This window comes from Octopus sinensis, linkage group LG27 (genome assembly GCF_006345805.1).
Source record: "Octopus sinensis linkage group LG27, ASM634580v1, whole genome shotgun sequence".
Taxonomy (NCBI): Eukaryota; Metazoa; Mollusca; class Cephalopoda; order Octopoda; family Octopodidae; genus Octopus; species Octopus sinensis.
This window is the reverse complement of record NC_043023.1, coordinates 14,148,121-14,164,076: the sequence shown is the minus strand read 5'-3', so window position 1 is coordinate 14,164,076 and position 15,956 is coordinate 14,148,121. Positions and strand designations below refer to the sequence as shown.

Below are 15,956 nucleotides of genomic sequence, written 5' to 3'. Positions count from 1 at the left end.
TGGAAGCACTCCGTCGGTTACGACGACGAGGGTTCCGGTTGATCCGAATCAAAGGAACAGCCTGCTCGTGAAATTAACGTGTAAGTGGCTGAGCACTCCACAGACACGTGTACCCTTAACGTAGTTCTCGGGGATATTCAGCGTGACACAGAGAGTGACAAGGCCGGCCCTTTGAAATACAGGTACAACAGAAACAGGAAGTAAGAGTGAGAGAAAGTTGTGGTGAAAGAGTACAGCAGGGATCACCACCATCCCCTGCCGGAGCCTCGTGGAGCTTTATGTGTTTTCGCTCAATAAACACTCACAACGCCTGGTCTGGGAATCGAAACCGCGATCCTATGACCGCGAGTCCGCTACCCTAACCACTGGGCCATTGTATAATTAATAATGTAAAATTGTAATATCCGTAAGTTGATGAACGAAATGAATTTGTTTCTCCATTTTCTTATTTATATATATATATATATATATATAATGACGGGCTCTCCCGTCATTTGACAACGTATGAGGGTTTGACAATTTCTTACCGAACAACCACACAGATGATTTGTTTATAGTGATCAGATGTTTGTGTTGAGGTAAGCTCACTCCCTCCATCAGATCGACATTACCTGTACAGGTGCAACTGGTTGCCACATGTCAGATGTCAAAATGATTGCGAAGCAACATGAAATGAAGTGCCTTGCTCAAGAACATAACACAATGCAACGCCTGGTCTGAGAATTGAACCCACAATCTTGCAATAGTGAGTGCAGTACCTTAACCACTAAGCCATGCGAATTCACATATACATATATATACACACACACATGTATGTGTGTGTATGTGTGTGTATAATCTTCATCAATATTCACCATGTGGTTAGGAAGCAAGCTTCTTATTTCTTTACTACCCACAAGGGGCTAAACACAGAGGGGACAAGTGAGGATAGACAAAGGGATTAAGTCGATTATATTGACCCCAGTGCATAACTGGTACTTAATTTATCGACCATGAAAGGATGAAAGGCAAAGTTGACCTCGGCGGAATTTGAACTCAGAACGTAGCAGTAGATGAAATACCTATTTCTTTACTACCCACAAGGGGCTAAACACAGAGGAGACAAGCAAGGACAGACGAAGCTATTAAGTCAATTATATCGACCTCAGTGGATATCTGGTACTTATTTAATCGACCCCGAAAGGATGAAAGGCAAAGTCGACCTCGGCGGAATTTGAACTCAGAACGTAGCAGTAGATGAAATACCTATTTCTTTACTACCCACAAGGGGCTAAACACAGAGGAGACAAGCAAGGACAGACAAAGCTATTAAGTCAATTATATCGACCCCAGTGGATATCTGGTACTTATTTAATCGACCCCGAAAGGATGAAAGGCAAAGTCGACCTCGGCGGAATTTGAACTCAGAACGTAGCAGTAGATGAAATACCTATTTCTTTACTACCCACAAGGGGCTAAACACAGAGGAGACAAGCAAGGACAGACAAAGCTATTAAGTCAATTATATCGACCCCAGTGGATATCTGGTACTTATTTAATCGACCCCGAAAGGATGAAAGGCAAAGTCGACCTCGGCGGAATTTGAACTCAGAACGTAGCAGTAGATGAAATACCTATTTCTTTACTACCCACAAGGGGCTAAACACAGAGGAGACAAGCAAGGACAGACAAAGCTATTAAGTCAATTATATCGACCCCAGTGGATATCTGGTACTTATTTAATCAACCCCGAAAGGATGAAAGGCAAAGTCGACCTCGGCGGAATTTGAATGTAAAATTGCATGATACAGGGGCTATTTTCCCCATTGCTTTTCTGTGTTATGCGACACAGAAGTTAATGGAACAACAGATTTCAGGTTGTGAAATCCCAAATTATGAAAAAAGATTTCCTTGTCAATGCAACAATTCCAGAACACCAATGATGTCCGTATTTATGTGCTGAAGAGGGAGAAGTTCAGATATCTTACCTTTTGGATTGGTCTCGGATTGTTAGTTTCTGGAAAAATTCCTGCAGAAAAGAGAAAAAATTACATCAATATGTAAGGTATACTAGCCATCTCAATATGGCTAACCACAAAGGGTGGGTGTTACTGTAGCATTTAGCCCCAGGAGATCATCGTCTCCAGCTGGCTTTAGGCACACTTTCTGTGCCCTTATGATATTTGCAAAGAGATATCATCCCTCTTTCGTCAACCTAAGTGATACGCACGGACTGCAGTTTCTAGGTATTTGCCTGTCTTCGGCGTACGGCAATCACCGATTTTCAATGAAGGGAGTCCGTATACCTTACATTGCCGTGCAGTTACTGTTTACATCTCGTTCAGAGATTTATTATTGCTTACATCAATATGTGTTGAGAGAAAAGTTAGGCATAAGAGGGATTAAATGTGGTTTGCAGGAGGGGAGAATGCATTGGTCTGGACATGTAAGGCATATATTAGTGAAGACAGCTATATATTGAAGTGTCAGTAAGGTGACGCTGGTAACGATCACGCTCGAATGGTGCTTGTTTATGTGCCACCAGCACGGAAGCCAGTTTACTGTTCTGGCAACGATCACACTCAGATGGTGCTCTTAGCGCTCCACTAGCCAAAACAGATGATGAAAGCTGGCGTGGGTCCCTGCCTTCCCAGCTCCTGTCAAACCGGCAAAACCATGGCAACATTGGAAATGGACATTAACCCTTTCGTTACCAACCCGGCTGAAACCACCTCTGGCTCTGTAGTACAAATGTCTTGTTTTCATAAGTTCTTAATTAAAATCTTCCACCAAACCTTAGTCACAATTTATGTTCCTAACACTAGCTTAATGATAACTAAGTTATTTTACTAAATTCTTTGTTATATTTAAAATAATTGAAAGGGTTAAGATATATAATAGAGAAACAATTCTTAACCCTTTCATTACCAACCCAGCTGAAGCTACCTCTGGTTCTGTAATACAAATGTCTTGTTTTCATAAGTTTTGAATAAAAATCTTCCACCAAACCTTAGTCACAATTTATGTTCCTAACACTAGTTGAATGATAACTAAGTTAGTTTACTAAGTTCTTTGTTATATTTAAAGTAATTGAAAGAAACACAGAGCATCTCAAAATAAATACAGTAACGAAAGGGTTAAACGATGGTGATGCTAATGACAAACATCCATGTACATACTGCCGTTGGTGTAGAATAACAGACACACAATCCACACTTAAGTAAACACAGACATACACACATCATTTTCATTTAGCGTCCGCTTTCCATGCTAGCATGAGTTGGACAGTTCAACTGGGGTCTGGGAAGCCGGAAGGCCGCATCAGGCCCAGTCTGATCTGGCAATGTTTCTACGGCTGGATGCCCTTCCTAACGCCAACCACTCCATGAGTGTAGTGGGTGCTTTTTATGTGCCAGACGGGGCTGGCAAACGGCCACAGTCGGATGGTGCTTTTTACGTGCCACCGGCACGGGGGCCAGGCGAGGCTGGCAACAGCCACATTCGGATGGTTCGCTTACGTGCCACTGGCACTGGTATCACAGCTGCAATTTCCATTGATGTTGATCAATTTCGATTTGATTTCTACTTGCCTCAACAGGTCTTCATGTAGAGTTTTGTGTCCCAAGAAGGAAAGGTATGCATAAGTACACGTACACATATATCTATTGAAAAGCAGGTTTCTATCAGCATTGCATTGCTTCTTACATAATAATCAAGTAATAGTGAGCACCATCATCACCATCAACAACAAGACTGTACCCACCTCCATTCATCATGGCCAGAGACACAATCTTCTTTCCTTTGTTGCTGTTAAATCTGAATAAAAAAAGACAAAAAAACATGAGGTGAAATGAGTGATGGTAGTAGCAAAGGGGCCCTTAGGCATAAAAAGAGTTGAGAAACACGGCCCTAGACTATATTGCAATATTTATTTCTTTATTGCCCACAGGGGGTTAAACATAGAGGGGACAAACAAGGACAAACGGATTAAGTCGATTATATCTGGTACTTATTTAATCGACCCCGAAAAGATGAAAGGCAAAGTCGACCTTGGTGGAATTTGAACTCAGAATGTAGCAGCAGACGAAATACCGCTAAACATTTCGCCTGGTGTGCTAACGTTTCTTATTTCTATATTGCCCACAAGGGGTTAAACATAGAGGGGACAAACAAGGACAGACAAACGGATTAAGTCGATTATATCAACCTCAGTGCGTAACTGGTACTTATTTAATCGACCCCGAAAGGACAAAAGGCAAAGTCGACCTTCGCGGAATTTGAACTCAGAACGTAGAGGCAGGTGAAATGCTTAGCGGTATTTCATCAGCTGCTACATTCTGAGTAGCCAAGCATTTCACCTGGTGTGTTAACATTTCTTATTTCTTTATTGCCCACAAGCGACTACACACAGAGGCTCCAATCTGATCTGGCAGAATTTCTACAGGTGGATGCCCTTCCTAATGCCAACCACTCCGAGAGTGTAGTGGGTGCTTTTACGTACCACTGGCACAAGGGCCAGTTAGGCAGTACTGGCAACGGCCACGCTCAAATGGTGTTTTTTATGTGCCACCTGCACAGGACCCAGTCCAGCAGCACTGGCAACAACCTCACTCGAATGTTTTTTCATGTACTACCAGCACAAGTGCCAGTAAGGTGAAGCAGTTAACGATCACGCTCAAATTGTGCCTTTTACGTGCCACCGGCACGGAAGCCAATTTGCTGCTCTGGCAACGATCACACTCGGATGGTGCTCTTAGCGCTCCGCTAGCACAGATGCCTGTCATCAAATTTGATTTCAATTTCGATTTCACTTGCCTCAAGCAGAGTTAAGAGTCCAGTGTAGGAAAGGTACACATCAGTGGGTTGGTTACACCCCTGGCATAGGCCACGAGGTTATGGTCTCATTTTTAACAATTTGTTTTATACAATTCCTAATATTTAATTGTAAATATATAGCAGGATTTTTTAAAATATGAAATGGCCAAGAGGATCCATCTGAGTAAAACAGGTCAAAAAATGTCTGAGAACCATTAGTATAGGAGGTGGTACTATTACTACCACTATCCTTTTTCTTGGTTTGGTGGTGAAGAAGTTAATATAGCTGTCTGTAGTAGTAGTATTAATAGTAGCAGTAATATTATGTGTTAGTGTTGTAGATGAATATAAGGGATCTTTTCCGTTTGAACGGCAGTTTTTTCTAGCGGTGTCATATGAAATTGTCACTCATAATTATGACCCTAGTATCGATCTATTGCATTTCAATCTGTTTTAGGGTTAGGGTTTGGGTTGGGGGGAAGGGTATCTTTTTTTCTTCAGAAATATAAATAAACCCAATCTGTTTCTTAAACGAGGGACATATTTATACGACACAGAATGTTTTCACCTCAATAGATGTCATTGATTGGTTGAAATTGCAGAAATTGAAGAAAAAAAAGCAACAAATATCTTACAAACTATAGAATTTTCTCAATAAAGCCAAGAGAAAAAGATGTTTTATAAACACATTCTACCAGTATACGAAGTTTAAAAGTGTTTAGTTACGTGGAAATTATTTTAAAAAACTGCCGTTCAAACATTTATATCCAATATAAACATCATTATCATCATCGTCATCTCACCTGCTCAGTAACTCCAGTGCCACTGTGTCACCATAGTCGTGACTCAGTATGTGGTAACTGTCAATTCCATTGGACTCTAAGAAAGCTTCAATGATGTCAGCTTGCTCCGCGATGGTGTACTTGTAGTGTCTCTGTGAATAATAAGAACAGCAATAACAATGAGAAGGATGGAAATCTATACTTGGAGAGTCATAAAATAGGGGAGTCAATAGGTAGTAAAATGAGAATCAACTAATGATAAAATATGAGAGTCAAATGGTAATAAAGTAACGTGGGAGAGTCAATAGGTAGTAATATATACTAGGAGAGTCATAAAATAGGAGAGTCAATAGAAGTGATATAAAAGAGTCAGGCGTGGCTGTGTGGTAAGAAGTTTGCTTCCCAACCACATGGTTCCAGGTTCAGTCCCACTGTGTGGTACCTTGGGAAGTGTCTTCAACTATAGCGGGCCGACCAAAGCCTTGTGAGTGGAGATGGTAGATGGAAACTGAAAGAAGCCCATCATGTATGTATGTATGTATATATATATATATATATATATATATATCATCATCATTTAACATCCACTTTCCATGCTAGCATGGGTTGGACAATTTGACTGACGACTGGTGAACCAGATGGCTGCACCAGGCTTCAATCTGATCTGGCAGAGTTTCTACAGCTGGATGCCCTTCCTAATGCCAACCACTCCAAGAGTGTAGTGGGTGCTTTTATGTGCCACCAGCACAAGTGCCAGTAAGGCGACTCTGGTTTCATGAGCCAGTAAGGCAATATATATATATATATATATATATATATATATATATATATATATATATATATGTATATATATATATATATATATATGTATATATATATATGTATATATATATATATATATATATATATATATATATATATATATATGTATATATATATATATATATATATATATATATATATATATATATATATATATATATATATATATATATGTATATATATCTGTAGGGAGAATTCACAAATAAACAAAAGACTAAGACAGGTGGTGTAGACAACAAACATGTGTATAAATATAAAGCTCGGGAAGTGAAAAGTCTTTAATGTTTTGAGCGTATGCTCTTTGACAGAAAGGACAGGAAGGGCATCCAACTGTAGAAAATGTCTCAACAAATTCCACTTAGGCCATGGAAGCACAGGCATGAGGACATCAAAACTATGACGATGATGACAAAAATGACACCACTGATGATAGTGACGATGTGTGACAATGACAGTAACGATGACAAGGACAACAATGATAATGATGATGATGACAATGGTGATGATGATGATAACAGCAGTGATGGTGATGATGACGATGATAATGATGACATAATGATGACGATGATGATAGTATCAAGTAAAGAAAAAAAAAAGAAGCAACAATAACAAAAAGGGAACTAAATACTCACAGGTTTATCAGAGAAACCAAACCCAAGGAAATCAATGTAGATGACCCTTGAAAACATCTTGACCAGATCATCATGAATCTTTAAGGCGGAGGAGATATAGAAAAAAACAAAAAAAAGTTAAAAGTATAATTTTTAAAAGAAAAGGAGAAACAACTGTACTTAGATATTCCACAGATTATTAGCAAGATGGTACAGGTCATAGGAAAATGAAGCTGTATATATAACTGTATATAGCAATAACTATATATAACTGTATATAATTATATATAACTGTATATAATTATATATAACTGTATATAACTATGTATAACTGTATATAGCAATAACTATATATAACTGTATATAGCAATAACTATATATAACTGTATATAATTATATATAACTGTATATAATTATATATAACTGTATATAACTATGTATAACTGTATATAGCAATAACTATATATAACTGTATATAATTATATATAACTGTATATAACTATGTATAACTGTATATAGCAATAACTATATATAACTGTATATAGCAATAACTATATATAACTGTATATAATTATATATAACTGTATATAATTATATATAACTGTATATAACTATGTATAACTGTATATAGCAATAACTATATATAACTGTATATAATTATATATAACTGTATATAACTATGTATAACTGTATATAGCAATAACTATATATAACTGTATATAATTATATATAACTGTATATAACTATGTATAACTGTATATAGCAATAACTATATATAACTGTTTATAACATTAACTGTATATATAACTGTATTTAACTATATATAACTGCATATAACTATGTATAAATGTATATAAAAATAACTGTATATAACAATAACTATATATAACTATATATAACTATATATAACTGCATATAACAATAACTGTATATATAACTGTATATAACTATGTATAACTGTATATATAACTGCATATAACAATAACTGTATATATAACTGTATATAACTATATATAACTGCATATAACTATGTATAAATGTATATAAAAATAACTGTATATAACAATAACTATATATAACATATAACTGCATATAACAATAACTGTATATATAACTGTATATAACTATGTATAACTGTATATATAACTGCATATAACAATAACTGTATATATAACTGTATATAACTATGTATAACTGTATATATAACTGCATATAACAATAACTGTATATATAACTGTATATAACTGCATATAACAATAACTGTATATATAATTGTATATAACTGTATATAACAATAACTGTATATATAACTGTATATAACAGTAACTGTATATATAACTGTATATAACAATAACTATATATAACTGTTTTCTTTTTTTACATGGCTTAAGCACATTGTGCTCTTCTCCTGCCAATAAATTTGGTTCAATTTAAAACTGAAAGAAACCCATTGCATATAAATATATAGTATTTATCTTTTACTTGCTTCAGTCAGTGACCTGCAGCCATGCTGGAGCACTACCTTCAAGAAATTTTAGCTGAATGAATCGACCCCAGTGCTTATTTTTTTAATATTCGAGGCAAGTGGATGCAGAAATAATGTTTATGATGATGATGATGACAACGATGGTCATAAGATGTGCTAACATAGGCGCAGAGGTGGCTGTGTGGTAAGTAGCTTGCTAACCAACCACATGGTTCCGGGTTCAGTCCCACTGCGTGGCACCTTGGGCAAGTGTCTTCTGCTATAGCCCCGGGCCGACCAATGCCTTGTGAGTGGATTTGGTAGACGGAAACTGAAAGAAGCCTGTCGTATATATGTATATGTATATATATATATAAATATATATATATATATATATAAATATATATATATATATATATATAAATATATATATATATATATATATATAAATATATATATATATATATAAATATATATATATATATATATATATATATATATATATATATATATATATATATATATATATGTGTGTGTGTGTGTGTATGTGTGTGTATGTGTGTCTGTGTTTGTCCCCCTAGCATTGCTTGACAACCGATGCTGGTGTGTTTACGTCCCCGTCACTTAGCGGTTCGGCAAAACAGACCGATAGAATAAGTACTGGGCTTACAAAAGAATAAGTCCCGGGGTCGATTTGCTCGACTAAAGGCGGTGCTCCAGCATGGCCGCAGTCAAATGACTGAAACAAGTAAAAGAGTAAAGAGAGTAACATGCTATCTTAAAGATAGATGTGGTGATGGTGATGATAAAAACATTAAATACAAATAAAGAAAACACTAACCTTGACCCAGTCATAGCTGGAGGTGGGATATCCATGTAAACACACTAATATTTGGGTATTATTTACAGACGTCTGTTCATCTGAAATAATCAGAGTGGAGCAATGAGACACAGACAGACAAGTTTATATATGTACATATGATTATCTCCCCTTGTAATCAGCTTTGACCACTAGGGGGCACCACAAGTGCATATGTGTGTGTGTGTGTGTGTTTATTTAATAAAACAGACTCCACTGGCACAAATCTACCTTGTATCTTTTAATTGCTTCAGTCATTAAATTTCCATGCTGGGGCACTTCCAAAGTGACCCTAGTACTAATTTTTGCTTTGAAGCGTGGCGTTTATTCTGTTAGTCTCTTTTGCTGAACTGCTAAGTTATGGGAAACAGGAACAAACCAAAACCAGTTGTCAAACAATGGGAGACGGGGGGAAAAAAAACAAGCCCCCCCACACACATACACAAGTGGCAAGCTTCTACACAGTTTCCCCCTACCAAATTCACCCAAAAGGTCTTATAGTAGAAGATGCTTGCCTAAAGTGCTGTGCAGTGGGATTGAACCCAAAACCAATGTGTTTGTGAAACAAGCTTCCTAACCACACAGCCACACCTGGACAACAGAGATTAGTACAGGTTTATTAAATACCATACAAAATAAAATTCTTGATCTGTTGAAACTATTTCTGTGCCCCCAACCACAGCTTGACAGCCGGTGTTGGTGTGTTTCCATCCCTGAAACTTAACAATTCGTCAGAAGAGACCAATAGAATAAGTACCAGTCTCCAAAAAACGGAATAAGTGCAGGGGTTGATTTGGCTGAGTGTTATCCAGGGCAGTGCCCCAGCATGGCCACAGTCTAAAGACTAAAACAAGTGAAGAGTGGCTGTGTGGTAAGTAGCTTGTTTACCAACAACATGGTTCCGGGTTCAGTACCACTGCGTGGCACCTTGGGCAAGTGTCTTCTACTATAGCCCCGGGCCAACCAATGCCTTGTGAGTGGATTTGGTAGACGGAAAATAAAAGAAGCCCGTCATATATATATATATTTTTTTTTTTCGACCAGGCTATCAGATGTAGTTACACATCACTGGTCACAATGCGTTCGCATTGTTTTAGCCTTCCAATGACACCACCCTGCTGGCTAAGCGAGCAGGCCAACAGAAGAAAGAGTGAAAGAAAGTTGTGGTGAAAGAGTACAGCAGGGATCGCCACCATCCCCTGCCGGAGCCTCGTGGAGCTTTAGGTGTTTTCGCTCAATAAACACTCACAATGCCCGGTCTGGGAATCGAAACCGCGATCCTACGACCGCGAGTCCGCTGCCCTAACCACTAGGCCATTGCGCCTCCACATATATATATATGTATGCGTTTGTGTGTGTGTGTTTGTCCCCCCCCCACCAACATCGCTTGACAACCGATGCTGGTGTGTTTACGTCCCCGTCACTTAGCGGTTCGGTAAAAAGAGACCGATAGGATAAGTACTAGGCTTACAAAGTATAAGTCTCGGGGTCGATCTGCTCGACTAAAGGCGGTGCTCCAGCATGGCCGCAGTCAAATGACTGAAACAAGTAAAAGAGTAAAAGAGAGTATAAAGGACAGAGTGAAACAGAGAGTAGATAAAAACAGGGAGACTCACCTATGTAGAAAATATGGAAGTGTTTGTAGGTGTAAAAGTCTCCCTTGTCATGCCACAACTTCAAATTTGGGGTGAGCGAGGGCGCTGGTTTATAGAGAAATATATCGAGGACAAGAAGGAAACCGACAAGCACGTACATCGAATGCATTGTCTAGCAGGTCAGCTTCTGAAACAGAGAAATAGTACGGTCAGAGGTTATCATTATTATACCTTTTCCTTCTTGGGACACAAAACTCTGCTTGTGAAGACCTGTTGAGGCAAGTGAAATCGAAATCGATCAAAAATCAATGGAAATTGTAGTTGTGATACCTGTGCTGGCGGCACGTAAAAGAACCATCCGAACATGGCTGTTGCCAGTGCCGCCTCGACTGGCCTCCGTGCCGGTGGTACGTAAAAAGCACCCACTACACTCACGGAGTGGTTGGCGTTAGGAAGGGCATCCAGCCGTAGAGACACTGCCAGATCAGACTGGAGCCTGGTGCAGCCTCCTGGCTTCCCAGACCCCGGTCGAACCATCCAACCCATGCTAGCATGGAAAGCGGACGCTAAATGATGATGGTGATGATGATGATGATGGGGAGCATGACCTACTGGTTAGGGCGTTGCACTCATGATTGCAGGATTGTGGTTTCAATTCCTAGATCAGGTGGTGCTTTGTGTTGTTGAGCAAAACACTTCATCTTGTGTTGCTCTGCAATCACGTCAACACCTGATGCATGCTACACAGTGCACTTGTTTGTGCAACCTGTGCAGCACGAGCATTTGATCATTATAAACAAAGCATTTGTGCAGGCCACTTGGCAAATGCCAAACATTCATACATCGTCTTCAATGGGAAAGTTTATCAACATCATCATCATTTAACATCCACCTTCCATGCTAGCATGGGTTGGATGGTTCGACCGGGGATCTGGGAAACCAGATGGCTGCACCAGGCTCCAGTCTTATCTGGCAGTGTTTCTACAGCTGGATGCCCTTCCTAATGACAACCACTCCGTGAGTGTAGTGGGTGCTTTTTACGTGCCACCTGCACATGTGCCAGGCGAGGCCGGCAACAGCCACAGTTGGATTGGTGCATTTTATGAGCCACCAGCACAGAAGCCAGTCGAGGCGGCACTGGCATCGGCCACGATTCGGATGGTGCTTTTTACGTATCACCAGTCCAGGGGTCCTGGCATCTGCCGGGTGCCAGTCATAGGATTAGTTCAATTGCAAAAAAGGAGAGACGGCTAGCACTCCACTTGACAAGGACGGAAGGGATCAATCGATCTTTCTAACACATATGGGCATTGCTCTCTACTTTAGGGCAACTTATTTTTATTAGATGAAAAAAAAAAAAAAAAAGGCGGCGAGCTGGCAGGAAGGTTAGCACGCCGGGCGAAATGTGCAGCTGTATTTCATCTGCTGCTACATTCTGAGTTCAAATTCCGCCGAGGTCGATTTTGCCTTTCATCTTTTCGGGGTCGATTAAATAAGTACCAGTTACGCACTGGGGTCAATATAATCGACTTAATCCGTTTGTCTGTCCTTGTTTGTCCTCTCTGTGTTTAGCTCCTTGTGGGTAGTAAAGAAATAGGATTGTGGTTTCAATTCCTAGACCAGGCGGTGCTTTGTGTTCTTGAGCCAAACACTTCATCTTGCATTGCTCTGCAATCACGTTAACGCCTTGCTCAAGAACACAACACGTAGCCCGGTCTGGGATTCGAACTCACACCCTCACGGTCGTAAGTTCAACGCTCTTACCACTGAGCCATGCACCTTCACACATTCTATCTATCTATATTAGTACTATTATTATTATTATTACCAGATTCCAACCCAGGCCACAGCAATAAAGTCCTCCTGCCACACTTCTTACTCCATCATCACTACTGCAAGTTCCTGGTCCTTGATACATTCCAAAACCAGTGTCTGCACTCAAGTTGCCAATGCAAGTGTGACAACTTTTTCCTCTGCTTACACCACCATGAACTGGGTCCCACAACACTAGTTTGGATGCTTCCAATTCTGGGTGGCATACACAATGACCAGATAGCCACAGACATCTTTGCTTGATCATCTTGCTTACTAGGTTGCAGCCATTTTACATTTAGGGGCATTCGTGCACTTGTTCATGCAACCTGTGCAGCATGAGCATTTGATCACTATAAACAAAGCATTTGAGCAGGCCACTTGGCAAAAGCCAAACCTTCATACATCATCTTCAATGGGAAAGACTATCATCATTATCATCATCATTTAACATCCACCTTCCATGCTAGCATGGGTGGGATAGTTTCACAAGACCGGGCTGCGTGTTGTGTTCTTGAGCAAGGCGTTAACGTGATTGCAGAGCAATGCAAGATGAAGTGTTTGGCTCAAGAACACAAAGCACCGCCTGGTCTAGGAATTGAAACCACAATCCTATTTCTTTACTACCCACAAGGAGCTAAACACAGAAAGGACAAACAAAGACAGACAAACGGATTAAGTCGATTATATTGACCCCAGTGCGTAACTGGTACTTATTTAATCGACCCCGAAACGTTAGCTTTGTGAAACTATCCCACCCATGCTAGCATGGAAGGTGGATGTTAAATGATGATGATAATGATGATAGTCTTGTGAAACTGGCAGAAACGTTAGCACGCTAGGTGAAATGCTTAGCGGTATTTCGTCTGCTGTTACGTTCTGAGTTCAAATTCTGCCGAGGTCGACTTTGCCTTTCATCCTTTCGGGGTCGATAATTAAGTACCAGTTACGCACTGGTGTCAATGTAGTTGACTTAATCCGTTTTTCTGTCCTTGTTTGGCCCCTCTATGTTTAGCCCCTTGTGGGTAATAAAGAAATAGGTTTCTCAAGAGGCAGCCAGGCAGAAACCTGCACCAGACTTTTGTGACTGTTTTGGCAGAATTTTTACAGCTGGATAAAAAAATTTGATGACTGTCATCTGTGCTAGTGGAGCGCTAAGAGCACCATCTGAGCGTGATCATTGCCAGAGCGGCTAACTGGCTTCTGTACCGGTGGCACATAAAAAGCACCATTTGAGCGGGATCGTTACCAGCATCACCTTACTGGCACTTGTGCTGGAAATACATGAAAAAACATTCGAGTGAGGTTGTTGCCAGTGCTGCTGGACTGGGTCCTGTACAGGTGGCACGTAAAAAACACCATTTGAGCATGGCCGTTGCCAGTACCACCTGACTGGCCCTCGTGCCGGTGGCATGTAAAAGCATCCTCTACACTCTTGGAGTGGTTGGCTTTAGGAAGGGCATCCAGCTGTAGAAACTCTGCCAGATCAAGATTGGAGCCTGGTGCAGCCCATCTGGTTCGCCAGTCCTCAGTCAAATCATCCAACCCATGCCAGCATGGAAAGCGGACGTTAAATGAGGATGATGATGATACCCTTCCAAATACCAACCATTCTGCAGAGTGAACTTAGTGCTTTTTACGTGGCACAAGCACAGGCGAGGTCAGATTTAGCAAGGTTTTTACAGTGCTTTTAAGTGGCACCTGCACTGACAGGGTCACCAAGTACTTACAAAAAATGAAAAAAAAGGGCAATGAGCAGCCAGAATAGTTAGCATGCTCGATGAAATTCTTAATGGTATTTCGCCCATTATGAAGGCGGCAAGCTGGCAGAAACGTTAGCACGCCGGGTGAAATGCTTAGCCGTATTTCGTCTGCTGCTACGTTCTGAGTTCAAATTCCACCGAGGTCAACTTTGCCTTTCATCCTTTCGGGGTCAATTAAATAAGTACCAGTTATGCACTGGGGTCGATATAATCGACTTAATCCATTTGTCTGTCCTTGTTGGCCCCTCTGTGTGTAGCCCCTTGTGGGTAATAAAGAAATAGGTATTTCATCTGCAGTTACGTTCTGAGTTCAAATCCGCCGAGGTCAACTTTGCCTTTCATCCTTTCAGGTTGATAAATTAAGTACCAGTTACGCTCTGGGGTCGATGTAATCGACTTAATCCATTTGTCTGTCCTTGTTGGCCCCTCTGTGTGTAGCCCCTTGTGGGTAATAAAGAAATAGGTATTTCATCTGCAGTTACGTTCTGAGTTCAAATTCCGCCGAGGTCAACTTTGCCTTTCATCCTTTCAGGGTTGATAATTAAGTACCAGTTACGCTCTGGGGTCGATGTAATCGACTAATCCATTTGTCTGTCCTTGTTGGCCCCTCTGTGTGTAGCCCCTTGTGGGTAATAAAGAAATAGGTATTTCATCTGCAGTTACGTTCTGAGTTCAAATTCCGCCGAGGTCAACTTTGCCTTTCATCCTTTCAGGGTTGATAAATTAAGTACCAGTTACGCTCTGGGGTCGATGTAATCGACTTAATCCATTTCCTCTGTCCTTGTTGGCCCCTCTGTGTGTAGCCCCTTGTGGGTAATAAAGAAATAGGTATTTCATCTGCAGTTACGTTCTGAGTTCAAATTCCGCCGAGGTCAACTTTGCCCTTTTCATCCTTTCAGGTTGATAAATTAAGTACCAGTTACGCTCTGGGGTCGATGTAATCGACTTAATCCATTTGTCTGTCCTTGTTGGCCCCTCTGTGTGTAGCCCCTTGTGGGTAATAAAGAAATAGGTATTTCATCTGCAGTTACGTTCTGAGTTCAAATTCCGCCGAGGTCAACTTTGCCTTTCATCCTTTCAGGGTTGATAAATTAAGTACCAGTTACGCTCTGGGGTCGATGTAATCGACTTAATCCATTTGTCTGTCCTTGTTGGCCCCTCTGTGTGTAGCCCCTTGTGGGTAATAAAGAAATAGGTATTTCATCTGCAGTTACGTTCTGAGTTCAAATTCCGCCGAGGTCAACTTTGCCTTTCATCCTTTCAGGGTTGATAAATTAAGTACCAGTTACGCTCTGGGGTCGATGTAATCGACTTAATCCATTTGTCTGTCCTTGTTGGCCCCTCTGTGTGTAGCCCCTTGTGGGTAATAAAGAAATAGGTATTTCATCTGCAGTTACGTTCTGAGTTCAAATTCCGCCGAGGTCAACTTTGCCTTTCATCCTTTCAGGGTTGA

General features: G+C 40.2%; 1 protein-coding gene and 1 non-coding gene across 4 annotated transcripts in view; one reads left to right on the top strand and one right to left on the bottom strand.

Moving 5' to 3' along the window:
- LOC115225330 (mesoderm-specific transcript homolog protein) overlaps positions 1-15,956 on the bottom strand; it is a 40,430-nt gene that overhangs the window by 17,445 nt on the left and 7,029 nt on the right. For all 3 annotated transcript variants that reach the window (XM_029796279.2, XM_036513953.1, XM_036513952.1), the window contains exons 2-7: positions 10,950-11,115; positions 9,316-9,395; positions 7,031-7,108; positions 5,598-5,728; positions 3,743-3,795; positions 1,968-2,008 (exon numbers count right to left, since the gene is read on the bottom strand). In XM_029796279.2, coding sequence (XP_029652139.1) covers positions 1,968-2,008; positions 3,743-3,795; positions 5,598-5,728; positions 7,031-7,108; positions 9,316-9,395; positions 10,950-11,097 — 531 coding nt within the window. In that variant the 5' untranslated portion in view covers positions 11,098-11,115. The remainder of the gene's footprint in view (positions 1-1,967; positions 2,009-3,742; positions 3,796-5,597; positions 5,729-7,030; positions 7,109-9,315; positions 9,396-10,949; positions 11,116-15,956) is intronic.
- Positions 12,156-12,271, top strand: LOC115225521. The gene has a single exon (XR_003882947.1). It is a non-coding gene; the product is annotated as a U6atac minor spliceosomal RNA (small nuclear RNA).